The sequence below is a fragment of the Salvia miltiorrhiza genome, chromosome 7 (assembly GCF_028751815.1).
Source record: "Salvia miltiorrhiza cultivar Shanhuang (shh) chromosome 7, IMPLAD_Smil_shh, whole genome shotgun sequence".
NCBI classification, from domain to species: Eukaryota; Viridiplantae; Streptophyta; class Magnoliopsida; order Lamiales; family Lamiaceae; genus Salvia; species Salvia miltiorrhiza.
Window position 1 is genome coordinate 52,326,368 of NC_080393.1, and position 26,697 is coordinate 52,353,064.

The 26,697-nt window shown below is 39.5% G+C and overlaps 1 protein-coding gene and 1 long non-coding RNA gene across 2 annotated transcripts; one reads left to right on the forward strand and one right to left on the reverse strand.

Annotated features, from left to right (window-relative positions):
- The first annotated feature begins 9,508 nt into the window (after positions 1-9,508).
- Positions 9,509-12,131, forward strand: LOC130994755 (uncharacterized). Its single transcript, XR_009091914.1, has 3 exons — positions 9,509-9,773; positions 11,267-11,331; positions 11,917-12,131. It is a non-coding gene; the product is annotated as an uncharacterized LOC130994755 (long non-coding RNA).
- Positions 12,132-23,539: 11,408 nt separating this feature from the next.
- Positions 23,540-26,124, reverse strand: LOC130994377 (uncharacterized). The gene is made up of 11 exons (XM_057919422.1): positions 26,054-26,124; positions 25,840-25,964; positions 25,676-25,754; positions 25,463-25,592; positions 25,028-25,394; positions 24,765-24,951; positions 24,641-24,688; positions 24,307-24,521; positions 23,897-23,942; positions 23,741-23,797; positions 23,540-23,607 (listed from the first exon to the last, which is right to left on the reverse strand). Exons 5-11 carry the CDS (start codon positions 25,130-25,132, stop codon positions 23,540-23,542), a joined length of 726 nt encoding a protein of 241 aa, XP_057775405.1. The 5' UTR covers positions 25,133-25,394; positions 25,463-25,592; positions 25,676-25,754; positions 25,840-25,964; positions 26,054-26,124.
- Positions 26,125-26,697: the final 573 nt, after the last annotated feature.

Sequence of the window (26,697 nt, forward strand, 5' to 3'; positions counted from 1 at the left end):
CGCACTGCCTACAAAACTCTGATTGGTATGTCTCCCTATCAACTTGTCTTCGGCAAGTCATGTCATTTACCTGTGGAGATTGAGCACAAGGCATATTGGGCGACGAGGAGAATCAATCTGGAGTTTAAGGAGGCTGGCCATACAAGGCGCGATTTATTGACAGAGCTGGATGAATGGAGGAATGAGGCCTATGAAAGTTCCCGCATCTACAAAGAGAGGGCCAAGAAATTCCATGATTTAAGCATCCGCACCAAGGAAATCAAGCCAGGAGATGAGGTACTCCTATACAACTCGAAATTACGTTTGTTTCCTGGCAAGCTTCAATCAAGATGGACAGGGCCATATGTGGTGCATAAGAGCAATTGGAATGGGACGTATGAGTTGTTTGCCGCTGATGGCACTACCTTCACTGTCAATGGTCATCGTCTCAAACCATACTTCAAGTCAAACGTGGATCGTGGTCTTGAAGTTGTCAAATTCAATGACCCATGAGTTTGAGGTATCGTCGAGCTCTAGACGTTAAATTAAGCACTTGTTGGGAGGTAACCCAATTGTTTTTCTTTGTTTTGTTTTCCTTTCTTTCTGTTTAGTTTTGTTTCTTTTTGTCTCCTTTTGTTTCTTTGTTTAGTTTGGGGGCAGGTGTTCTCTGCCAGATTTCTGGTGGTTTTCATGTTCCAGCGCGGCCATTTTCCTCACTGCACTTTTCCACGCTGCACATATCCAGCGGAGCCACTCAATTCGCTGCTCTGCCGGCGATATACTTATCCGCGCTGCTCTGCCAGCGATACACTCACTTCGCTGCTCTGTCCAGTGCAGCCACTCTCTACTCCGACCAAGGCCGCAAAACCCACCTTTTCACCGCCACCCACGATGGTTCAGTGTTCCAATGCCAATAATCAGGGATGTTTTCTATACTCTTTGTATTTCTTTTATGCCCTGAGGACATGGCATACTTTAAGTGTGGGGGGGTGCTTCTATGCTTATATTTTTCAAAAATTGTGCGAAATTTATTTTTCTATGCTTAGTTTTTGGTCTCGAATCTGGCTAATTTTTATGAATCTGTGGAAGAGAAGATGGTTTTCGATGTGAATTTCGGGTTTGTGAATGAATGGAGGATATTCTTGTTTTACCTTTGATATATGTTTCTTGATTGTGCAAAGAATTATGAGTTTTGTTGCAACACTTTTGTAAGTTAGTAAAACGTGATTTGTCCGGTAGATGCTAGAAGGAGTGTTGTCATTGTGATTGCCTACGATCGTATCTTACCTGTGAAATGTGAAAAATGTTGGACAAATTGCCAACTTCAAAAATTGCCAGCTCTGAAACATCTGGCCTGTTCTGAAATGCGATAGCTCTGAGTCTCTGCTCCTCTAGTTTAACTATGAGCATGGGAAACCACGTGAAAAGACTTTGGATTACATCCAAATAGTTTTATTTCATGAATTATGGCTCAACTGTCGAAAAAAAAAAATCTCAAGCACACAAAGTGTGAAAAATGGTGATATTGATTATAAAGGTGATCACATTAGGGAATTCACTTCTAGCGGAGAATTGGGTCTGATCGAATTACTTGCATTACTCTTGTGTTGTTGCTTAAACTTTAAGTTACTTGCATGATTGAGAGATGTGTGTTGATTGTAAAGTTTTGAATTGACTTTGTGAATGATTGGATGGAAATTTACATTGTTGAAATCAATCTCTTCCTAGGATTCATATAGATTTTGCTTGAGGACAAGCAAAAGACTAAGTGTGGGGGAGTTGATTTATGTTTAATTTACACTATTTTTAAGGGTTTGAATGTGCGTGTTTAAAGATAATCTTCTGGAATTTGGTGCGTTTATGGTGTATTTTATGCTTTGCAGGAGATTTAGGCTCTCGAGATGGAAGAATGCAGTTTTGGATGAATCTAGCGTTTTCCAGAGGAACCGACATCTCCAGAGCAGAGAAATCACCATTTCACTGGAGTCAGAGGAATAGAGAAGCCAGAGCAGAGGAATCACATATTTCTCTGCCGAGAGTCCCAGCTGCCAGAGAAGTCAAGACCTCAATTTCAGAGGAGTCACCATTCCTCTGAAGAAAGCCAGAGCGGAAAATGTCAGAGGAGTTGATTCCCCGCTGACCAGAGCTGACGAAGTACCAGAGAAATCATCCATTCCTCTGGCGAGAGCTGCGAAGTCGGCGCAAGTGGGAGAGTTTATTCGGAGTGCGCATCTAGCTGGAGAGTTGCCTTAATTCACACGATTCTATTTCCATTAGAATTCTACTTTGCATGGCAACTTTTATGGTGATCCAAAGGAAATCTGAAGCTTATAAATAGGTCTTCCTTTGACCTGTTAAAGAAAAGAACCCCGAACCCTAGTATTCATACTTTAGTTTTTAGCTTTACAATTTTATTGCTTTCTAGTTTTTAAGGTTTGGATCAAGATTGAAGATTCAAGCCGCTACTTCAGTTTTTATTTAATTCGGTTTTTATTTAATTCAGTTTTTACAATTGCGTTCTTTTTAATTATGTTTAAGTTTTATTTTGCTATGTCTGGCTAGTTTCCTTTAGCTGATTCTAGGGTTTGTAAATAGTTGATTGAATTTATATGATTAATTTGTTAATACCTTTGTGCCTTCCAGTTTATGATTCATAATTCCTGGTGCTTGATTTCTTGTGAATTATCTGATCAATAGTTTGCATGTTTAGCTATTCGGTTTGAGACCTAGCGGAGATAACTGTTTAGCGGATTCAGGAATGTATGATATGATTTTAACCTTGAGACCTTGCGGAGATAGGTGGATCATAGGGAGCTATTCTTAGGAACTTTTGGGAGTTAGTAGATTTTCTTGAGACCTAGCGGAGATAGATAATTTACTAATCTACGATCGTTGCTGCTCTAGCGAGAGTAATTGATTAATTAAGTGATCTCTCATCATAACTGGATTAAACTGGTACATAGGATTAATAGATTTATTACGTAGATTTAATTGATGAATTTACTACCCTAGGATCAGTTGTCTTTTATACTTGATATTTCCTAAGTGATTTTAATTATTGTTATTTACGTTTTAATTAATTAAACCGTCCTTCTTTTGTTTGCCTGAATATTACTAGAGTTCAATTAGGATTACTTAGAGTGATTCGTTGTAATAGTCCCTGTGGATACGATACTCGGTTACTTAATTTGTGCTACAATTGCACCGTGTTAGTTGCGGTAATTTGTTGCTAACAAATTAGTGACCAGTGGCCAGAAGGGCCACTACTCCTCTCAGTGCCCCAACAAACAGCAGGGCACGGCAATTAGGGCCACTTATGCCCAGCCCCTGCGAGCAGTTCAAGGGCAACACCTGCCCCGCCAACAACAGCCACACCAGCAGCAACACCAACACCAGCACCAACAGCGCCAACAGCAACAAAAACGGCCGCAACAACTGCCGCAGCAGGCGAGAGCCTTTGCTCTCACCCAAAACCAGCCCGAGAAAAACCAGGAAAACCTAGCAGGTATGGGCAAGCTTAAAGGTTTTTCCATTATGATTCTGTTCGATACTGGTGCCTCGCGTTCTTTTATTTCTGCCCTTGCGTAGATACCTTAGAAATCGAATCAGAACGAGCTAAGTGTACCTTAAGAATCACTACACCCTCAGGAGGAAGATCTACCACCACACATGTTTGCTCGAATGTAGAATTTGAAATGGGAGAACTTAAGATGGTAGCGAACAATCTTAATATTCTGCTCATGTGGGACGTAGATATGATCTTAGGAATGGACTGGTTAGCCGAGAATCACACCACCATCCTTTGTAATGAACGAAAAATTTCTCTTCCACCACCTGGGAAAGAACCGACAGAATTTCACGGCATCGGTATGAAGAAAAGAGTACCAGTGATATCAGCATTGCAAGCCAGAAAAGAGATGAAGAAGGAAGGAAGCACAGCTTATCTCATCTACCTAAACGGGGAAGCTAGTGAAGATAAGAGGGTGGAAGATGTGGCAATAGTACGAGACTTTCCAGAAGTTTTTCCTGAAATATTGCCGGGACTACCTCCAGACAGGCAACTAGATTTCACCATTGATCTAGAACCTGGATCTGCCCCAATATCAAAGGCACCGTACAGGATGGCCCCAAAGGAACTACAAGAATTGGAGGTGCAACTACAGGAACTCTTGGACTTGGGTTTCATCAGGCCCAGTGTCTCGCCTTGGGGAGCACCTGTACTCTTTGTCAAAAAGAAAGATGGAACCATGAGGATGTGCATTGATTATAGAGAGTTGAACAAACTGACGCTTAAAAACAAATACCCCCTTCCAAGGATAGATGATTTGTTTGATCAACTCAAGGGAGCCAGTGTATTCTCAAAAATAGATTTAAGGTCTGGGTATCACCAGCTGAAGATCAGACCAGAGGATATACCCAAGACCGCTTTCCGCACAAGATATGGTCACTATGAATTCGTTGTCATGCCATTTGGTCTAACCAATGCACCGACAGTATTCATGGACCTCATGAATCGAGTTTTTCATCCATACTTAGACATATTTGTCTTAGTATTTATAGATGATATCCTCATCTATTCTAAGAATGACCAAGAGCATGAAAAGCATTTGAGAATCATCCTGGAGACATTAAAGACGGAGAAGTTGTTCGCCAAATTCAGCAAGTGCGAATTTTGGCTGAAAGAAGTAATGTTTCTAGGGTATATCGTATCAGCAGATGGAATCAAGGTGGACCCCGCCAAGGTGCAAGCAATGCGCGAGTGGAAATCACCAACCACACCTAATGAAATCCGGAGTTTCTTAGGTTTGACGGGATACTACCGGAGATTCATCGAAGGATTCTCTAAAATAGCGAGACCAATGATGTAATTACTTCACAAATGAATCAAGTATAAATGGGACGAAGAGTGTGAAGCCAGCTTCCAAGAGCTGGAGAGGAGATTGACAACTGCACCAGTGCTAGCAGTTCCAGCAGCCGATAAAGAATACGTGATCTTCACAGAAGCGTCCAAAAATGGGCTAGGTTGTGTGTTGATGCAAGAAGGGAAGGTCATCGCCTACGCCTCGCGACAACTAAGGCCACATGAATTGAACTACCCCACTCATGATCTGGAACTGGCAACAATTGTGCATGCTTTGAAAATTTGGAGGCACCATCTATACGGAGTTAGATGTGAAATCTTCACTGATCACAAAAGCCTTAAGTACTTTTTCGAGCAGAAAGACTTGAACATGAGACAGAGGAGATGGCTCGAACTCGTGAAGGATTACGACTGCGGTATCAATTACCACCCGGGAAAAGCTAATGTAGTTGCTGATGCTTTAAGTCGTAAAACTCAATCCGAGTTAGGACTTCTTCTCACTCAAGAGGACAGACTTGTAAGGGATTTTGACAGATTGAAGATAGAAGTGGTTCAGCCACCGACAATGACAAGAGCAATTATTGCAACTCTGGTAGCCGCCCCAGACCTCAGAGGAAGGATCATCAGTGCCCAGAGAGCGGACGAGGGTTTGGAAAAAGTTTGCCTTAAGATCTGAACAGGCACGCCAGGAGGCTACCAAGAGGCAACGGATAACGCCGTTCTTTTTGAAGGGAGACTGTGTGTTCCCCACAACGAGAAACTCAGAAACGAGATTATGAGTGAAGCTCATGACACGCCCTATACCGCTCATCCCGGGAGTACCAAAATGTACCAAGATCTGAAGCAGAAGTTTTGGTGGGACGGGATGAAACGAGATATAGCCTCATTTGTAGAGCGCTGCCTTGCATGCCAGCAAGTGAAAGCTTTACATCAACGACCATATGGAAAATTGCAGCCATTGGAAATCCCAGAATGGAAGTGGGAGCACATAGCGATGGATTTCGTGACGGGTCTACCCAAGACAAATAGGGGCAACACAACTATTTGGGTAATAGTAGACCGTTTCACGAAGTGTGCTCATTTTATACCGATTCCAATTACCAATGGATCGGAGAAACTAGCCCAACTGTACATCCGTGAGATTGTACGGCTACATGGAATACCAATATCCATTACTTCGGATAGAGATTCAAAATTTACTTCAAGATTTTGGATCAACTTGCAGAAAGAGTTGGGAACAAGATTAAACTTTAGCTCCGCCTTCCATCCTCAAACAGATGGACAATCGGAAAGGACAATTCAGACCCTTGAAGATATGTTGAGGACAGTGGTGCTAGACCGAGGAGGAAGTTGGGAATCAGTGCTGTCGTTGATCGAATTCGCCTACAACAACAGTTACCAGGCGACCATTGACATGGCACCTTATAAGGCGCTGTATGGAAGGAAGTGTAGATCACCACTTTACTGGGACAAAGTGGGTGAAAGAAAAATCCTTGGGCCAGATGCAGTAAACGAGATGATCGAGACCATCCGCCAGATTAGAGCAAGAATTAAAGAGGCCCAGGACAGACAGAAGTCTTATGCTGATACCCGACGAACCGAACTACAATTTCAGATTGGAGACAAGGTTTTCCTTAAAGTGTCACCCTCGAAAGGGATCGTTAGATTCGGTGTTAAGGGTATGTAGAGACCTCGTTTTGTAGGACCTTATGAGATCCTCGAAAGGATAGGTCCCGTAGCGTATAGGTTGGCGCTGCCATCTAGTTTTGGAAACGTCCACAATGTGTTCCACGTGTCACAGCTGAGACGGTACGTGTTTGACCCTAAACACGTGATTCACCAAGAGAAAATGATTCTTAACCCAGACTTGACGTACGAGGAAAGACCTGAAGCCATTTTGGACCGAAATGTGCAAGAGTTGAGGAATAAATCGATCGCATCAGTCAAAATACTGTGGAGACACCATGGACCTGAAGAAGCGACGTGGGAACTTGAGGACCGGATGAAAGAAAAATACCCAGAACTTTTCACATAGGTATGCAAATTTCGGGACGAAATTTTTGTTAAGAGGGGTAGTATGTAACAACCCGCTCTTTTTATTATTATTTAAATCCAGTATTGCGCGTTTATTAATCTATCTTTTAGTAAATGAAGCACTTTATGAATTCAACTATGTTTCTGAATTATGTATTTTGGAGACAGAGTCACTACACTAGCAGTATTGTAGGGGGGTGAATCCGATAATTACGGAAGCGACGTCAGTCACGTCTGGATCGACGGGCACTATCAACCTAAGACTACAAATAACGTTAGAGCCCTCCGAAGAGCACCGGTAGGGGTGTCGATGGAAGGGCCTCCGACGCTCAAGTCAGTGAACAAATATAAGTATTCAACGTAAATAACGTAACTGAAATGAATAGATGATAAAGGAAAAGACGATAGTAAATGAAGTATCCGGGAGATCGGGGGTCCCGAAAGTTGAATCAAAACTGATGAGCGATGTTGAACAAGGGGCGACAAACGTCCGGACTAGCGGGGCTAGTCAAGCAATTGGAACCCTTGAAAGTTGAGAGCGTGGAGGCGGAACGGGAGAGCGGGGAGAACGGGCGAGCACCAGATTGAGAGATCGTTAATATAAGAATGAATGTCAATGACGGCCTCCTCGATTGTGTTAGTGAAGTAGTATATATAGGTTATGGGCCTGTAGGGAGGCGACTAGGGTTAGGGCTTTTCGGAATGTTCTTTGAAATCCTAGAGGTTCCGATTTTTTAGGAAACGATCTTCCGCGACTCTCGTCTGACCTAGTCGCCAAGTCGTTATTGAGTTTAGGGTTCTCCCTGGTGGGTTTATGTATCTCCCGCATATGGGCCCACTTAGGACCTTGTGTCATGAATATGGTGTAGGTCGTTTTACCGGGCTGGCCCGTTGGGCCGCACTGACGTACGTGCCGCCGAGCTACTCTGCTCTGATTTTCCAAAGCTGCAGTGCTCTGGTCCTCCAGAGCTGCTCTGCTCTGGTTTCCAGATCTGCTCTGGCGTCGAGGCCAGCTCTGGCGTCGAGCTATGCTCTGGCGTTGGGCTCTGGTCTGGCGTCGAGGCCAACTCTGGTGTCGAGCTCTGCTCTGCCAGGGCATGTTTGCTCTGCTCTGCTCTGTCTGCCGAGTCAAGCTAGGCTGGCCCGTTAGGCCATATAGTTTTGGTCCATACGAATTTTACCCATTACAGTCACCCATGTTGACTAGGTTTTCGTAAGCTTATAATCCAGTTTGTATACTTTCGTGTTGAAATGTTTACTATGGCGCTGCTGCCAGAGCAGAGGGATCGCGCCTCTGCCAGAGCAGAGAAATCATGTCGCTGCCAGAGCAGAGGGATCGCGCCTCTGCCAGACCAGAGAGATCATGCCGCTGCCAGAGCGGAGAGGTCATGTCGCTACCAGAGCCGAGAGATCGCTCTGGGTAGAGTCAGAGTTGCCAAGGCAGATTCGAGCTGGGCAGTCGAGCGCTGCCGGGCAGGGCTGGGCTGGTCAGTCAGATTCTATCCACTACAAGTATGCATTTATTTATCTTCGCGTGTTTAAGACCGCGACGTGAATCATTGAGTCGATGAATAATTATTATTTAAAGTTATAACCGACTTAGCGAAGTTGTGTTATTTATTAATCAAGATGGAGTTTATTTCTTTTATCCATATTGTTACTTAAGTCGTGGATTACTTCCGACTTTGAAGCTAGTTAAATCTACGGATTTAATTTAAGTATTAGGACGACGAACGAATTAAATCTATGGATTTAATTTAGCAATCTATCGATATAACAATACAGACTAGATATCGAAAAACATATTATTAGAGCGACCAATTTTTTTGACTGCGAATGAACGACATTACAAATACGGAGCAACCAACACTGAAGGATTTTATTTAGATCACATATTTTAAATCACATCACACCTTTTTCCACCTTTACAATCCACCTTACACCTTACACCCCTTGTAATGCCCCGACTTTTTATTAAGGATTATAGACTTTTAATTATTGATTTAAGGATTTCTTATGGTAATTAGGGTTCAGCATCCATTAATAAAATACGGACTTATGTGAATTTGATGATTTACATACGTGATGATTTATTTTTATTTTTATTTCAACGGATGATGCACTCAAAATATTTTTTGAGTCCATTAAGAGAATGATGGAGCTCAAAGATTTATTTTGAGTTTTCAAATCGAAAAAAAAAATTATGTATTCATTTATTTTTACCGAGAAATTTAGGAATGATGAGTTATAAAAATTTTCCATCAATATTTTTCTCAAATTATTTTCCTATGATGTATTTATAAATTGAGAGAGTGCACTAATGTTAGTGCTATTTATTTTAATTTTGATCACAAGAGTTTTATGCTCTAGCATTTTATTAATTGATGATTAGTCTTCCATATTTTTTTTTTTACACATGGGTTATTCCTACACCACATTTTTATATTTACTTAATGTAACACCCCATTATCCTCCACTAATATTTTCTTTTCCCTACCACCACTAATATTTTCTTTTCCCTACCACTAACTTATTTTTATCTAATAGACATGAGTGGAAGTGTGATGAGTGAAGATAGGATTAGTGTGCTAAGGTGGTAGGGAACCAAGCTTTAATCATAAATAATGCTTTGTCCTTAATCATTCTTCCATTGCAAGACAAAGCTCATCACTTCACTCCCTCACACTTCAACTCTCGGTCACCTCCAAAAATCCCTCTCTTCCAATTTTGCTCCAAAAGATCGCCATAGATTAATCACCAAAGCTTCCAAGTTCACTTCAAGATCAAATCCTCCACCAAATCAACATAAACACCTTTCAATTCTTGAAGATTTCAAGAGGACCGTGGGGTTTGGTTTGAAGAGTGAGAAAGGAAAACTTTGATCTTTGTTTAATCTTGGGTAAGTGATTCTTATTTTCATAGATCTAGATTGTATGATGTTATATGTGAGTATATAATCATGAGCATTTAAAGAATTTGAGATGAGATTTTGGTGAATTTCGTAGGCCTACTGACCTACTGTGATCGACGGTTTGTCGATGTCTAATAACTTTGCAAATTTTATAGCAAGTCCCTACATGAGTCTTGAGTACCCTGGTAAAATTTCAAGCCATTCCAACTTCGTTTGATATTTCTTTAAAATGAAACATCCAAACTGCACATTACTACCGAGAATTTCAGAGAACAGGGGAAAGAGTCATTCATTTCAGTAGCTTCCTTTGTGATATAGCTTTCCAAATTTTTATGGTATTAACTTTATTGTGTTAGATAGATATCCACCAAAGTTGAGTCCAGTTTGACAACGTTTACTATTTTTCAAAAATCCAAGTTTTCGATTGCTCAAAACTGCCGAATATGGTAGATCGTGGTAAAAACGTCATATCTCTCAAACCACTTGGAGTTTTCAACTCTACTTTTTTTTATAAGAAACTAGACTTGAAGATCTTTCTTTCGGTATGAGTATCGAGTCCAGGAGATGTCGGGGTCAGAACAGATTAAATTTTGAAGTTGAATCAGTGTAAAAACAGAGCATGTTTTAATGATGTTTGATTGTGATTCTTATGTGCTTTATGTGATTGTGGCCTATGTGTTTGAATGAGATTAGACGAGCCTTATATGAGAGATAAATCCAGACTTAGAACCATGATTTTCTTGAAACCTATCCTTGAACTTAAGGATTTGAGATGAGTGGAGAGTTTATATAGAGTTGAGTAAGGAGATAGAATATGAGATAGAGTATGAGTTAAGGTTTTATGAGTATGGATTTTAAAAGGATTAGAAAGGATTTTGAATTTTCAAAGAGTTTAGTTTGCGCGTTTGTATGAGGTCTCTCATATGAGATGAGTTAGGTGTTGGATGTGAACATATATGACTATGTGATGAATAATTGAGCTCATATATGCGATATGAGATGAGACGAACCATTCCCTAAGATTTTATGGGAGGACCGAAAATGATGATAAAAAGGGGAAGCCGATTGTTGATTTTTTCTTAAGACGTATGATCATGTAATTGTATTCTTGTGTACTATGTGAGCTCAAATTGAAATTTTGAGAATTTTTTTTTTACAAAGAAACCTCGAGTTTAGTTTTTTTTTCAAGAATGCTATTATTGAGATTAATTGTTTATGTGATTTATTTTTCAAGGATTGGGTTGAGAATGTTTTATATTATACTCTTAGCTTTCTAAATGATATTAAGTTTAAGGATATTGAATTCTTTTATTTCGTTTGTTATGTGGTTAGTCGATGTTATGTTGGTTTTTGATTGTTTTAATCGAAACGACTTATGGATGCTAGAACCCTAAAATACTAAAAGATACCCTAGACACGTAGAATTAGACTTTGTCTTGTGACAATTTTCTTCACGAACTTACCGACTCTTCATCAATAAGGGTCCGGGCGACAGGAAATGAAGCCGAAGAAGAAGCGACTCCACGCTAGCTTAAGAACGTTTGAGGTGGGCATTATTTTATTATTACGTATATAGAGATCCCCTGCGTGACGTAGGCCTCATATGCGAATATATATGCATGATATGTTTTGACTATTTATTCAGTTCTTATGAAATGCTTATATGTTTAATGCCCTTTATGAAAATGAAAATGTTATGAAAATGAAATGTTTATGAAATGATTGACTGCCAAAATGTTTATGTTTTTATATGTATCCTATCTGTGTTGGTTCGCCAACTTTAAAGGAAATCCAATTGGGATCCTATGCTAGACAAAGGTCGCTAGCTAGGGTTAACGTGTACACTCATGGAGATCGCGAGTCGCTTGCGACCGGTCTTGGCGTCCGTGGTAAGGAGGCCTCCTTCCCGGCGCGTGATAGAAAGGACAGATATGGATCATATAGACTGAAAATGGGATGCATCCATCTTTATGAAAATGAACGAAATGTTTTAGTAAGCGCAGGTCATTTATGAAAACCCCTGTGTGTTACTGTTATGGCAGTTCAATTTATATATGTATGCATGTTGTATTTCGGCTTATGTCACTGAGTATTTTTATACTCAGCCCTGCATGTATTTCTAAATGTGCAGGTTGAGCAAGCGATGGAATGGATCGGTGTTGAGCGGATTTCTCTTTTGATGTTTATGTAATGAAACCTTGAGTATGCATCTCCATATGCATAACTCACACGTTTTTCCGCTGCAAACACTCTGACTTATTTATCATTTCTACTTGAACTTATTACTACTTCATTTTAATTAACTTTCATTTGGGGTCTAGTCGTTATGGCAGGCTCGTTTGTTAATTACCCAAGTGGTTATATATATATATATATACCACTAGTTTGTTGTTATTAATGATGGTTATTTAGTAGATTCCCTTTAATTTCCGTTTCTTATTGTTCACCCCAAGTCATAACCTCGGTTAACCCGTCATTGGGATAGTGGGCTGTGACACCCCTATCCACCTACCCACCTGCCATCTGCACAAAGGAAACGAAGGGAGAGAAAAGGGGAAAATAGGGCATGCAATACCCACCTGTTGCACCCCTCTCCACGCCATGCAGCTCCAGCCCTGCCCAAGTACACCTAGGCTGTCCATCAGCCACACTACAACCATGCCCTCCCTTTAGCACTCAAGTGCATATCAACCGAGCTCTCCTAATATAACTTCACTTTTCAATCCTCGAGCCACCTCTTCCTCCATTCAGTACTTAGAAACTTCAGCAGCAACAGCAGGAAGCTTCATCTCTCTCGACGCCTTGCACGGAGGGGAGTAGAGCGAGATTCTTGCTGCCCACGTACAAGGTAAGACTCGGTTTTTATTCCCACCCTTCGCCATGTTTCTTTCCACCTGTTTCGACTTAAGAACAACATCCATATCATTCTCCAGTTTGCACCTCGACGCTCGAAGAAGCGAGAGAGAGACCATCGTTCTTTACCCGACCAAAGCACGCTATATACCAAGGTAACATTCGACCTCAGTTGCTACTCTTGTCGACATGAATCACGCTCGCAGAAATCATGATTTACATGCTGTATACGAGTGAATGAATGCATGGTTAGTCACGTCCTTGTAGAACCAACAACATGTAGCCTTCATAAACTACGAGAACCTTTAACTCATAACATTGACGAACGTGAATAACCATAGCATGCTCACATAGGTAGAGAATTAAGGTCTGTGTTTACACGAAGAGGTCCGAAGGTTTTTTACCGTATCGCTGAGTGAGAATCGAGGCGACATAAGAACGGAGAGTTTTGGTTTTGGAAACTGGAGTCCTCGTCGTCTTCCCAGACCAGTCCAGAGCAGAGCGGAGAGCGTGGCAGAGCAGAATGAACATGCCAGAGCAGAGCTGAAAATGCCAGAGCTGACTTTCCAGAGCTAACTCGCCAGAGCTGACTTTGGAAGCCAGAGCTGACTTTCCAGAGCTAACTCGCCAGAGCTGACTTTCCAGAGCTAACTCGCCAGAGCTGACTTTGGAAGCCAGAGCTGACTTTCCAGAGCTAACTCGCCAGAGCTGACTTGGCGGCCAGAGCTGACTTCCAGAGCTGAGAGCGAACAAGCAGAGCAGAAAGTGCGTAGCAGAGCAGATCGCGAGAGAGAGAAAAGAACATAGGGTGAATAAATCGTTTAATTATTTCTTTTCCCTTTGTGTACACGAAGGGGGATTATTTTAAATTGGCACTTTAGAACACCCTAATGAGAGCGAATCATTATAGTTAATTACTTGACCTTCTGGAACGAAACCTATGGTTTGAATCTGATAACCGGTCTAATAATGGAAGTTTCCCTAGTTATTTTCTAAGCATGATTTATTAGAGAGAATATGGGTCATGCATGATTTCTTCAGGCACCCCTTTTACTTGGAGACTTTCCTCGAATTAAAACCTTACGCTATTCTTTTTCGAATCAAGGTTGAACGCAAGAGTTAAAGCTTAGCCACGAGCCTTTACTACCAGGTGGGCTTTCTTACGTATAAACTAAAACCATATATTAGAATTGTTAAGACTTTATGCTTATGAATTTGAATGATATTGTCAATGCCTAAATGCTTTATATTTTATTATTAATTGCCTATCTGATGTTAATCGAATTCGGATTCTGGATGGGACCGCAAATCCCTTCGGAATTAGTGTACACCCCTGTGATCATGAGTCATCTAGCGGGTTGGCCGATCATAGTGTCCGTAGAGGGAGGCCTCCCTCTCGGCACGAGTTACTGATATGGTGATTAATGATATAAAATGTCTGCGTGGGTTATTGATGAAAGAAATGATATTATTTTTGGTGAATACGAGTCTTTAAAAGAAAACCCTCGTATCTTACTACTGTTGAAGGCTTGACAATAAAATATTATGCATGTATGTAAATTTTGGCAAGTGTCCACTAAGTACTCCCGTACTTAGCCCTGTATCACTGTATGTATTTATAAATGTGCAGGTTGAGCCGTGATCGGGGATGTAGTGTGCAAGCGGAGCTTTTGTCGATCTAGGATGAGAACCTCATAGTAGAGTATATGTCTTCATACATATACTCAAATTGTTGTCTTTCCGCTGCAAACACTGATTATGCTAAGATATTATGTTATCTTGTCAAACCATTATGTATTATTAACAATGTATTCAAACTCATTGAGTACCCCTTTTGGATAATATTATGTACGGTCTCCTTGTGGCCTTCCTTGATATCTAGTTAAGTTCAATTGTTTCCCTTATACAAAGTCGAGTCACCAAGAAGCTAAACATGCCCCATTCCTAATCCCGCTCCTAAATCCCCTCCCTTAGTCGCGGTTTCCCCGAATTTGCTATCCTTAGTAAATGCGATCGTGACAAGTTGTCCACACTTATTTGTATATACTTTTAAGAAATATGTTATAATAATTATATAATTTTTAAAAATTAAAATATTACAATTAAGAAAAAAAATAATTATAATTTTAAATATGTTTCCTCATTTAAGAAAAAATATAATTTCTTAAAATATAAATTTTTATTATGTTAAAAAATTATATTATTGTAATAATTTGCTCATTCTAAATTTATTTTGTTTACATATTATATATCAGATTAAATATAATTTCATTACCTTTCATTCAAAATGCATATTATATGTTTTATCCTAAATATAATTTCATGAAAATAATAAAAAATATGTTTTATTACAAAATGAGAAGAAGAAAAAAAGAATATCCAAAACAATAGTAATTAATAGTATTAAATAATGGGCAGTTTATTGTTCAATTCACAATTTTCGGTGGTTATTAATTAACTTGTTTGGAGGGTTAGTTAAATTATTTTCGGTGGTTTTTACAATTTTTGTCCTTAATTTCCAATTATATCCTTGTAATTGAATTAAATTATATTTACTTTACTTTTTATATATATAAAGATAAAGATTGGTTAAGTATGTATGAGTGGAGAAAGGGTCCTATAAAAATAGTCCTAGTAAAGGAGTGACATGGGTTTTAATGAAATTGGTTAAGTATGTTATGAGTGGAGAAATTGTCTCATCATAAAAGTAGTATTAATAATGATATATATATATATATATACTAGAAATTTTGCACCGCGTAGGACGCGGTGTTTCCATAATTGCTCCGTGAATTATGGGACCAATAACGGCGCTGGTCGAATCATTTTTAAGTGTAGACATATTATACTTGACTTGTAGGTCACGATTGTAATACATTTAGGAGTATTTAATTTGTACAGCTAGGAGCAACAATCTACATAATACAATTTATATATAAACTATTTAAGTATCCTTTCAGACATTATGCGTTATATATACATAGCACATTAAACCAAAAACTGCATCGAGGCATATACAATGTACATACAAAAGGTAACCTCAAAATGCTAGTAGTATGTCACCAACACGGTGTAATAGAGCCAAAAGTCATAGCTAGAGAATTGTACAAAGTACATACAAAAGTTGCTTCAAAGTCTCATAAAATCTTTCACTTCATCAGTCCAATATTCTTCGCTTGATTGTTCTGCCACTCCTTGACTTGAGTGTTGGTGTTTGTGGAACTCTTTTGCCTAAAAGTTGATGATAATATTAACAAAATCAGTTAATGACAAACATAATGTATTTGCATATATAATATCCTATATCATTGATGATTTGATTTAGAACTATTCACACCGTTGTCTCATGTAGAATTCTAACCTTTATTATGCTCAATAACCACTTCGCTAAGTTGGTGGGATGAATCAGATATGCTTTGTATCTTGTCTTTTAAGATATTAGACTTCATTTTCTTCGCCTTCTTTGCTGATAATGTTGCACAGAAACTCTCATCAATCATACGAGAACACACATTAAAGATTAAGTGTTTATATAATGACAATAGTTAGTTTTTCTCTAGTTTTTTAGTTTTGTACCCTTAGCTACTTGTTTGTCCTTAGCTTGAGTTATTTTAGTCTTCTTTGATGTTTTTGCCACAAGGTCCTGTTTCTCCTCATGGTATAGTGTGCCTAAATTATTGAGTTAATATTGTTAACAACGAAGAATATTGGAAACGAAAATTTATCTAATTGGTTGAATAATTACCTGCCAAAGGTAGACATGACTCCATATGAGAATCTTCAACAAGTTTGCAATCAGTTGCTCTCTCCACAAATTCATCTACAAATAAAGTTGCTTAATTATATTTGTATATTTTATAAATTGTTGAAGCTAAGCAAGTAGCTGGTACACATGTGTACTAGTTCAGATTTCATAGTAATTACACACAATGGTACCAAGTGGTAGTTCAAAACATGATAGATTAATGATTTATGCCCAATTGTTCTAATTTTGGGGGTTTACATGCGCATATTTTAAGATAAATCTTCTGGAAATTGGTGCGTTTTATGGTGTATTTTATGCTTTGCAGGAGATTTAGGTTTTCGAGATGAAGAGTGCAAATTTTGGAGAATTTGGGCTAAGAATTGTGTTTATGTGTATATTCTGGCACGTCAAAGAAGCGAAACCCCGTGCCAAAGCCGAGAAGGCCCGCGCCAGAGCTAAAACCCCGCGCGGGAGTCAGGCCAGAGAAGTCAGGCCAGAGAAATCAGGCCAGAGAAATCAAGCAGAGTGTGGAAGCGCCAGAGGAATCACTATGTCAGAGAAATCAAGATAGTCAGAGCGGAAACCATTCCGCTGGCGAGAGTCCCGAATTCGACCAGAGGAGAGATTATTTCCGGGGCGCGCGTCACAGCTGGAAAGTTGCCTTCTTTGCACGATTCTATTGCCTTTAGAGTTCTACTTTGCATGGTAACTTTCATGGTGATCCAGAAGGATTTGAAGTCTATAAATAGGGCCATACTTTTCATTGTAATATATCAATCCCTTGCCCTAATTTTTGGAGTTCTTCCGTGAAGAAGCATTCAGCGCTGCACTGCTCCGAAGCTTAGGAATTTAATTGCTTTCATAGTTTCAAGTTTTTATTGTTTTAAGTTAGATTTCAATTCAGTTTTTGGTTTATTCTTGGATTGTGATTGCGTGACACAATTACACGTTCAAGACGTTTATGGTATTTCGTATTTCAATTCAATTTATTTTGTTCAATCATGTTTACGGTTTTAGTTCATGTTTATGCTTTCTTTTTAATTATGCAATTTAAATTATGCACTTTAGTTTCACGCCTAGATTAGAAGTCTTTAAATTTACAAGTATTTAATTTCTTAAGTTAGGTTTAATTCGAGTTGTTTAAATTATTGCCTAGGTTAAGTTTAAGTTCAATTTACGTTTAAGTTTAAGTTACGTTTTTAAATCAAAACCTTTACTGCTTTCTTTTATTGCTTTTTCTTACGATACTACTAAAAGCCCTTAAAGACTTTCCTTGAGAGATGACACTGGGTCAACTTACCATCGCTAGGATGTCCTTGTTCTATTCCAAGTCAACTTAGAGGTGTTTCTAGTTGAGTCAAATTTTGGCGCCGTTGCCGGGGAAAGTTTTATGCGTTTTAGTTTTAGTTGTGTCGTTTTTACTTGCTTTATTTAATTTCCAGTTTTTATGTTTTTGTTTTTACTTTTCTTTTCCTTCCACCCGGTGCGTTTTATCCGTGCGTTAAGTGTTGTGTATGCAGGGACGCCGTAGTCTGAAAAGAAAACTAACGTCCCCGCTGGATAATACTCGGACACATACCAGAGGAACGGTGATTTCTCTGGCACATACCAGAGCAGACGCTTTATACTCTGACTCTGACTCCGAGGACAGCGCTTCAAGCCGTGCCAATTCCAGCTCTTACTCTGAGCCTTCAGAGCAGCCAACGAAGGAGGACGCCAGCTCTGACCGTACAGAGCACACGACAGAAACGGCAAAACAAGCTAAGGAGGAAGAGGCCAGCGCTGCCAGTTCCAGCGCAGAGCAGGCTAGCCCTGCCAATTTCCGCACAGAACAGAATATAGACGAGGAGAAGAAAGAGATGACTCAAAACATGGAGTACATGGGAGACTTCACCAGGCCGGTGATTGGTGATACCAACACGTCGGCAATCGTGCTCCCCACTGCTGTGAGAAACTACAATCTCAAACCGAATGACTCGAATTTGCTGCCGGTGTTCCACGGGATGCCAAGCGAGGATGCTCTGCAATTCATCCGAGATTTTTGCAAACAAATGCAAATGATTCCTCTGCTTAGCCTCACGGAGGACCAACTCAAGCTCAAGTGCTTTCCCTATGCACTTAAAGACCGGGCAAGGACGTGGATGCTTTCTCTGCTGCCCAACTCTATCACTACGTGGGGAGATGCTTGTGAAAAATTCATGCTGAAATACTACCCAAGTCACAAGACACAGGAGCTGAGAACGAAAATAATGGAGTTCACCCAAGGAGCGGACGAGCCTTTGCACGAAGCTTGGGAGAGATATGAAGAACTCATCCGTCAATGCCCTCAACATCAATTCACTAATGTTATGTTGATGCAGTTCTTCTACGATGGGTTAGTAGAAACTGCCCAATTCATGGTGGACAGCACTGCAGGAGGTAACATAGCTCGGAAGACTGCATCAGAGCTGAAGGAGATATTCAAGACCTTAGCCGAGAGCTCACAACAGAAATCAGTCCGTAGGAAGAGAGTTGAGGCCAGCTCTGTGACGCAACAGTTTGAGCTGCAGAAGCAAGTAGCCGATCTTGTGAGACAAGTGGAGCATCTTAAGATGGGCAAGATGGAAACTCCTTCCGTCCCGGTGCAGAATGGCGAACCTTGCGGAATATGTGGAGATTTCAGCCATGCAGTCAATGAGTGCCACAGAATGGGCGAGTTTACTCCGGAGGGTGAAGCTGAAGTCTATGCTGCACAAGGATTTCAGAGCTATAATCAAATGCAGAGCAGACCTGGCTTCGTGCAAAACTACAATCAAGGACAGAGCTATAATCAAGGGCAGAGTAGACCACAATTCGGGCAGCACTATAATCAAGGGCAAAGCAGACCGTAGAATTATAATCAAGGTCAGAACGTCAATAATGGATGGAGAGGTCAGCAGCCCTGCCCACCGCAACAAAATTTTCCCCAACAATATCCATCGAGGTATCAACAGCAAGGGAATTTTCAGCCTTCGCAGCAACACGCTCAGCCCCAGAAGTCATCACTTGAAGATACTTTGCAAGCTTTCATGGAGATTAGCAAGCAAAATATGGAGATGACTAAGCAGAATATGGAGTCTCAAGCATCCACCATAAAAAGACTTGAGACCACCGTAGGGCAACTGTCGGACACCTTGAATCAATTGCAACAACAACAACAGCCTGGGAAATTTCATGGTCAACCTCTGCAAGCTCACTAAGCTTTAGCTATCACTGCTCTCGAAGAGCAGACTTGGATACCGGAACAAACATGGATTCCGGAGCAGACCAGGGTACCAGAGCTGACGAGGATGCCGGAACCGACTACGGTACTAGAGCAGAAGAAGGTAACAGCGCTGCCCAGCCCAGCCCTGCCGAGTGCAGAGCTGCCCAGCTCAGCACTGCCAGATCCAGATATGCAACCTTCAGCACTGCAGATTCCAGCACTGCAGAATCTAACACTTCAGAATCCAGCTCTGCAGGAGCCAGCTATGCCAAGTCTAGCTCTGCAGCATCCTGCCATGCGTAGTTCAGCTATGCAAAATCCGGCCCCGCAGAGTGCAACCTTGCCAAGTGCAGCATGGCAATGGTCAGTCAGGCCAAATCCAGTTCTGCAAAACTATGGCATGAGAAAGGCACCTAAGCTGATAAGGACGCCAGAGCTAAGGAGAGCACCAGAGCTGAGACGAGCGCCAGAGTTGATAAGGCGGCCAGAGCTAACTCTCCACAAGTCCACTACGCCGTATCGACCACCGAAAGTTGTCCAACATTCCAGCCCACCTCTGCCACCACCGATTGTTGATCCAACCCAACCATTACCGAAGCAAGGAGATCCTGGCAGCTTTATTCTGAGTATTGGTTTGGGTAGAGCTGCAGAGTTCTCGGGAATGTTAGACTTAGGTGCGGCAATCAATGTAATGCCGTTTGCTATTTTTCAGAAATTGGGCAGGAAGGAAGATGAGCTTAAAAGTACGAGAACAAGACTTCAACTAGCTGATGGAGCATATTGTAGCACTCGTGGTCTTTAAAAAGATGTTGAGGTCAAGGTGAGAGGAATCACGGTGCTAGCCGATTTCGTGGTGCTTGATGTAGGGCAGGGCGTTATAGGAGAGAATGGACATCTTGTTCTACTCGGAAGGCCTTTTATGGCTACTACCCGGACTCGCATTGATGTGGGATCTGGAACTGTGAGTATGGCGGGATCCGGATCGGTAACATTCTCGGTTTTTGATAAGAAGCCTGTTATTCCTACCTCTTTAATGCATTTCTGTTCTTTTGTTGAGATTTCTGACCATGTGGAAGAAGTGGGAATTTCCAGCACTCCAGCTCTGCCAGTTTTGCCAAATCTGTCCAGCACTCCAGCTCTGATGAGCCCAGCACTGCCCATCCAGCCTGCTTTGATGAGCACCTACACGGAAGAGGAAAAAGAGGCGCCGATGTTCAGATCACCAACGCTGTCTCGGAAGCAAGATGATGTGTTGCCAAAGGACGTGTTTGACCCTGGTACAGCCCAGACTAAGGAGAAATTAAGAAGAGACGGTCATCGCATGAAATCCGATTATGGGCAGTTGAGTACTCCGATGGTGGTGGAGTCTCACACTCTGCACGATCCTCACTAAGGGTCAAATCTGAAGTCGGGCTGGAGACTCTAACTCTAGCGCTTGGTGGGAGGCAACCCACCGTTGGTTTGTTTTTAGTTTTTGTTTTTCGTGTGTTTTCTTTGTTTTCTGTTGTTGTTTTGTGTCTTTCCTAAGTTTTGGTTGCGTTGCGGATACTTTGATGCTTGGTGAGCATGTCTTGTTTTCAGCGCTGCATTTTTTTTCCCCGCTGCACTTCTCTGCGCTGCTCCGTCAGCACTGACCGATTCAGTGTGGCACTCTCCACTCTGCCAGAGACCGTGAATTCCCCTCTTCACCACCTCTCACGATGCTTCAGTTTTACCATGCCGATAATCAGGGACGTTTCTCAACTCTTCTTATTTCTTTTGTGCCCTGAGGACATGGCATGCTTTAAGTGTGGGGGGTGTTTTATTGTGCTTATACTTTCAATTGGGCGAGATTAGTCTTTCTATGCTTAGTTTTTGGTCTCGAATCTTGCTAATTTTTATGAATTTGTGGAAGAGTAGATGGTTTTCGATGCGAATTTCGGGTTTGTGAATGAATGGCGATTATTCCTGTTTTACTGTTGATATGTGTTTCTTGATTATGCAAAGAATTTAAGTTTTGTTGCAACACGATTGTAAGTTAGTAAAACGTGATTTGTCCGGTAGATGCTAGAAGGAGTGTTGTCATTGTGATTGCCTACGATCGTATCTTATCTGTGAAAATGTTGGACGAATTGCCAACTTCAAAATTGCCAGCTCTGAAACATCTGGCCTGTTCTGAAAAATGTGATAGCTCTGAGTCTCTGCTCCTCTAGTCTAACTATGAGCATGGGAAACCACGTGAAAAGACTTTGGATTACATCCAAATGGTTTTTATTTCATGAATTATGGCTCAACTGTCAAAAAAAATCTTAAGCACACAAAGTGTGAAAAATGGTGATATTGATTATAAAGGCGATCACATTAGGGAATTCACTTCTAGCGGAGAATTGGGTCTGATCGAATTGCTTACATTACTGTTTTGTTGCTTCTTAAACTTTGAGTTATTTGCATGATCGAGAGATGTGTATTGATTGTAAAATTTTGAATTGACTTTGAGAATGTTGGATGGAAATTAGCATTGTTGAAATCAATCTCTTCCTAGGATTCATATGGATTTTGCTTGAGGACAAGCAAAAGGCTAAGTGTGGGGGGGTTGATTTATGCCCAATTGTTCTAATTTTGGGGGTTTACATGCGCATATTTTAAGATAAATCTTCTGGAAATTGGTGCGTTTTATGGTGTATTTTATGCTTTGCAGGAGATTTAGGTTTTCGAGATGAAGAGTGCAAATTTTGGAGAATTTGGGCTAAGAATTGTGTTTATGTGTATATTCTGGCACGTCAGAGAAGCGAAACCCCGTGCCAGAGCCGAGAAGGCCCGCGCCAGAGCTAAAACCCCGCGCGGGAGTCAGGTCAGAGAAGTCAGGCCAGAGAAGTCAGGCCAGAGAAGTCAGGCCAGAGAAATCAGGCCAGAGAAATCAAGCAGAGTGTGGAAGCGCCAGAGGAATCACTATGTCAGAGAAATCAAGATAGTCAGAGCGGAAACCATTCCGCTGGCGAGAGTCCCGAATTCGACCAGAGGAGAGATTATTTCCGGGGCGCTCGTCACAGCTGGAAAGTTGCCTTCTTTGCACGATTCTATTGCCTTTAGAGTTCTACTTTGCATGGCAACTTTCATGGTGATCCAGAAGGATTTGAAGTCTATAAATAGGGCCATACTTTTCAATGTAATATATCAATCCCTTGCCCTAATTTTTGGAGTTCTGCCGTGAAGAAGTATTCAGCGTTGCACTGCTCCGAAGCTTAGGAATTTAATTGCTTTCATAGTTTCAAGTTTTTATTGTTTTAAGTTAGATTTCAATTCAGTTTTTGGTTTATTCTTGGATTGTGATTGCGTGACACAATTACACGTTCAAGGTTTACGGTATTTCGTATTTCAATTCAATTTATTTTGTTCAATCATGTTTACGGTTTTAGTTCATGTTTATGCTTTCTTTTTAATTATGCACTTTAGTTTCACGCCTAGATTAGAAGTCTTTAAATTTACAAGTATTTAATTTCTTAAGTTAGGTTTAATTCGAGTTGTTTAAATTATTGCCTAGGTTAAGTTTAAGTTCAATTTACGTTTAAGTTTAAGTTACGTTTTTAAATCAAAACCTTTACTGCTTTCTTTTATTGCTTTTTCTTACGATACTACTAAAAGCCCTTAAAGACTTTCCTTGAGAGATGACACTGGGTCAACTTACCATCGCTAGGATGTCCTTGTTCTATTGCAAGTCAACTTAGAGGTGTTTCTAGTTAAGTCAATTAACATAGGCGATATCAATTTAAAATTAGAATGTTTAGATGTGCATGCTTGAGGATCTTTGATCTTCATGTTCACGTGACTTTATGACCTCATGCTATTGTTTTTAGCTTTCTTTTTATTTTTGAAATTTCTAACAATGGCACAATAATATTTCAACATTTGCTCGATTAATAAATTCTAGAAGATTTAAAATACTATCTATCATGTCTAACTATTACCTGATAGAGGCATATCCAAATGTGCATCATCAAAATTCTCAGGTGTATCAACATCATCTAACATTACAAAACCAATATAAATATTGTTAGATCAATCATTATTCTTATATTGGTTATACAATTTCTCCATTGCAATAAAAAAGTCAAAAACTCACTACTCATGGAAAAGAAAATAAAAAGTTTCACCAACATTTGTTCAAAGTGGTCAAAAGAATCCTCATTTTCACTAAGCCATCATTATCATTTTCTGGTGGAAAACATATCATCAAAATCTTTAGCAAAATGCACTAAATCTTGTAATAATAATTGAATACCTGAATCTTCATAAAGATCTAAGTGCACAAACTTTTTCCTTTTGCTAACAAATCTTCTTTTGATTTTCCCAATGTTACCTGATATAGTATATGAATTGAACCCGATTTCTTAGATGAATAAAATATGAAAATTAAATTTAGAAAGTTTCTTATTGGGTGTGTGCATTTTTCCATCACATATACTTTTGTTATTATATATGTAAAAAATCAAATACACATGTGTAACCTAGATTCTTTGAAAATAAATTTCTAAATTTTGGTGATATACCTCTTTCAACCGATTCCACTACACAATTCAGACTATCATTGCTTGAATCTTCAGACAAAACAATAGAGCAAATTTTCTTTTTACCCCTGAAGATTTCTGTGATGGAGAAGAAATATAGTTATATTAAATGAATTTGCAATATCAAGTATCTATTTATAATAGTGGATGTTATACCTGATATTGGTTTATCATCATCAGAAGAAATACTATCTTTAAATGAGCTTCCAATTGTATCTGTTGTTGCAAAATTATAATTATTATCCTTTCAAGCAAGAGTAGCATATCATAATCATTTTCACCTTTGATATGTTCAATATGGCTTTCTTGGGACACTTTCCCCTTGCCTTTAGCTTTGGCAGCAATCTTTGCTCGAATGACTTTATCATTATCTATAATAATTGCAGTAATCATCATTACAATAAACAAAAATAATTTAACTTAATTTAACTAAAATGTTCATATTAAATTACAACAAATATTAATCGGTTGCCATTACAAAATTATTCACCTAATGAATCATGAAAAACCAATTGTCTCGTCGCACTTTTTAGCAGCCCTGAAGAAATAAAATACTTAAATTATTATCATCTTAATTTAATAATACATGGAGTCGAAGAAAAAATTATACAAACCTTGCTCCAGATGAACTTCAGGTTCAATGCTAATTTTCTCAGATGGTATTGCACCATCATCTTGTAAAATCTCAATAGCATCCGCAGTGAAAGTACAAACATCTTTAAATATTCGACTTTTTATCTTTAAGAGTAAGACAATATTGCATAGGCGTTGCCTAAGAAAATCCATCTGCGTTATGGGTCCCTATAATTTTTAAAAGGGTATTATTTATTTTTGTAAATGTGATAATAATCGACCATTGTTTAGTTAGAATACTCACTTGATTTTGTTTTTCATAAAACTCAGAAGGATCTAGGCCAAGAAGTTTCTGAGCTTCTTTTCCCAAAAAAGTGACTTCCACTTGTCCAGACACATCAAAGACCATGAGACTAAATCTGAAGCTGTAGTAAAATCAAGTGTTCTAATATACACACTTGTACAAATCAATACAAACTAAGAAAAGAGGTATTGATCGATTAGCACCTCCGATTGGCTATTCTCATATTCTTGCATGGAGTTGAGTAACACATGAACTCTGTACCATATGAGGCAACTGTCTTTGTGGAACATATTGGACAACCAATGTAAAAGTAGTCTTGGTATTCATTTTCCAATCTTGCTTTAACTTTTACATTAAAGTATGTATTCTGGAAAAGAAATTAAAAAAAATGTTAAAATCACGTTACTTGTGCAAGTACAATATAAAGTAAGTCACCTCTTGATTCTGCAACATTTGTTCCACTTTAGTAATCTGCAGGGGTTGCTTAGGTGAGCGCAACACTTTCTTTTCAAAAAAACCACCAGTTTGTACTAACATGTTGATGGCCCCTTCATTCTCTTGCTTCCTATTTATGATAATTATAAGCAAGTTAGGAACACAAATATTTACACGATAAGGTTCTTAATTGTTATACAGATTATACAATACCATCTCTCTAGTTCAATTAGCATTTCATTCTCAGAGCTATCCAAGACAATTGACTGAGCATTGGTGGTCAGACTCAATCCTGAACATTAAAGAGAAACCATCATCGATTGTGCCTCACAATTTATGTATGTATAATTTATCACACCATGTAAAATCATGCATACCGTAATATGGCACGACTGAAAAATTCAACAACAGCAACGGTGTCCTATTCGAAATAGGTTCCAATTTAGCATAGATCTCATCGGATACAGAAGTTTCCCAAATTGTCACCACAAACGTTTCCAGCCTACATTTCCATGAATTATGCTATTATAAAATAAACTAAACATATGTAAAGAAATAAAAAAACATAAACTCATCGTGTATCTAACATACTCTGTATCAATGGCAGCATACTCACGAATGACTTTACCCTGTCCTTTGACTGTGACAACCCGAGGTTCATGGGTACCGATAATGACACAAGCAGTATCTAAGTAAGAGAAGAAAATGATTAATTAATATTTAAGTCACAGTAAAATAATCCCATTCTAAAATATAATAAGTACAATAATTCTTTTCCTAAACTTACACAAAATATTGCTAAAATAAATATAAAAATATCATTTTCAATTCTTCAATAATTAAGTTGCTTAGCTTAACTGATCAATGTCTTTGTTGAGAGGAATTTGTGGAACTCGCAACTTGGAGTTGTTCTAAAACTTAGTCCACCAGCAGGTATCGAATCATTTGGTTCTTCATTCACCGAAGTATCTTTTCTGAACGTCCATTGGTAATTACATGTCACAATTGGATTCCTGTATTGCTTTGGATCAGAAACATAGGCTCCTTTCACCATGTAAACATTACCCTCTTGAAGCACATGTTTGAACCTATCTATATTATCATGGAATATCACGGCATCAAGAGTGGCCCTAAAAAGAACAAAAAAATTAATATATGTAACCTTTTAAAGGTAAGAAAAACTCACAACAACAGCTTAAATGTAAGGGATACTCATAAACTTACCAAGCCATCAC

Bases quoted from the DNA above. Each gene is read 5' to 3' on its own strand.
- LOC130994377 (XM_057919422.1), bottom strand. From the start codon at position 25,132: ATGGTCTTTGATGTGTCTGGACAAGTGGAAGTCACTTTTTTGGGAAAA. The intron at 24,952-25,027 runs GTGAGTATTCTA...TAAAAATTATAG, and splicing joins TTTATGAAAAACAAAATCAA to GGACCCATAACGCAGATGGA. The intron at 24,522-24,640 runs GTGAATAATTTT...CAATTATTATAG, and splicing joins GGTTTTTCATGATTCATTAG to ATAATGATAAAGTCATTCGA.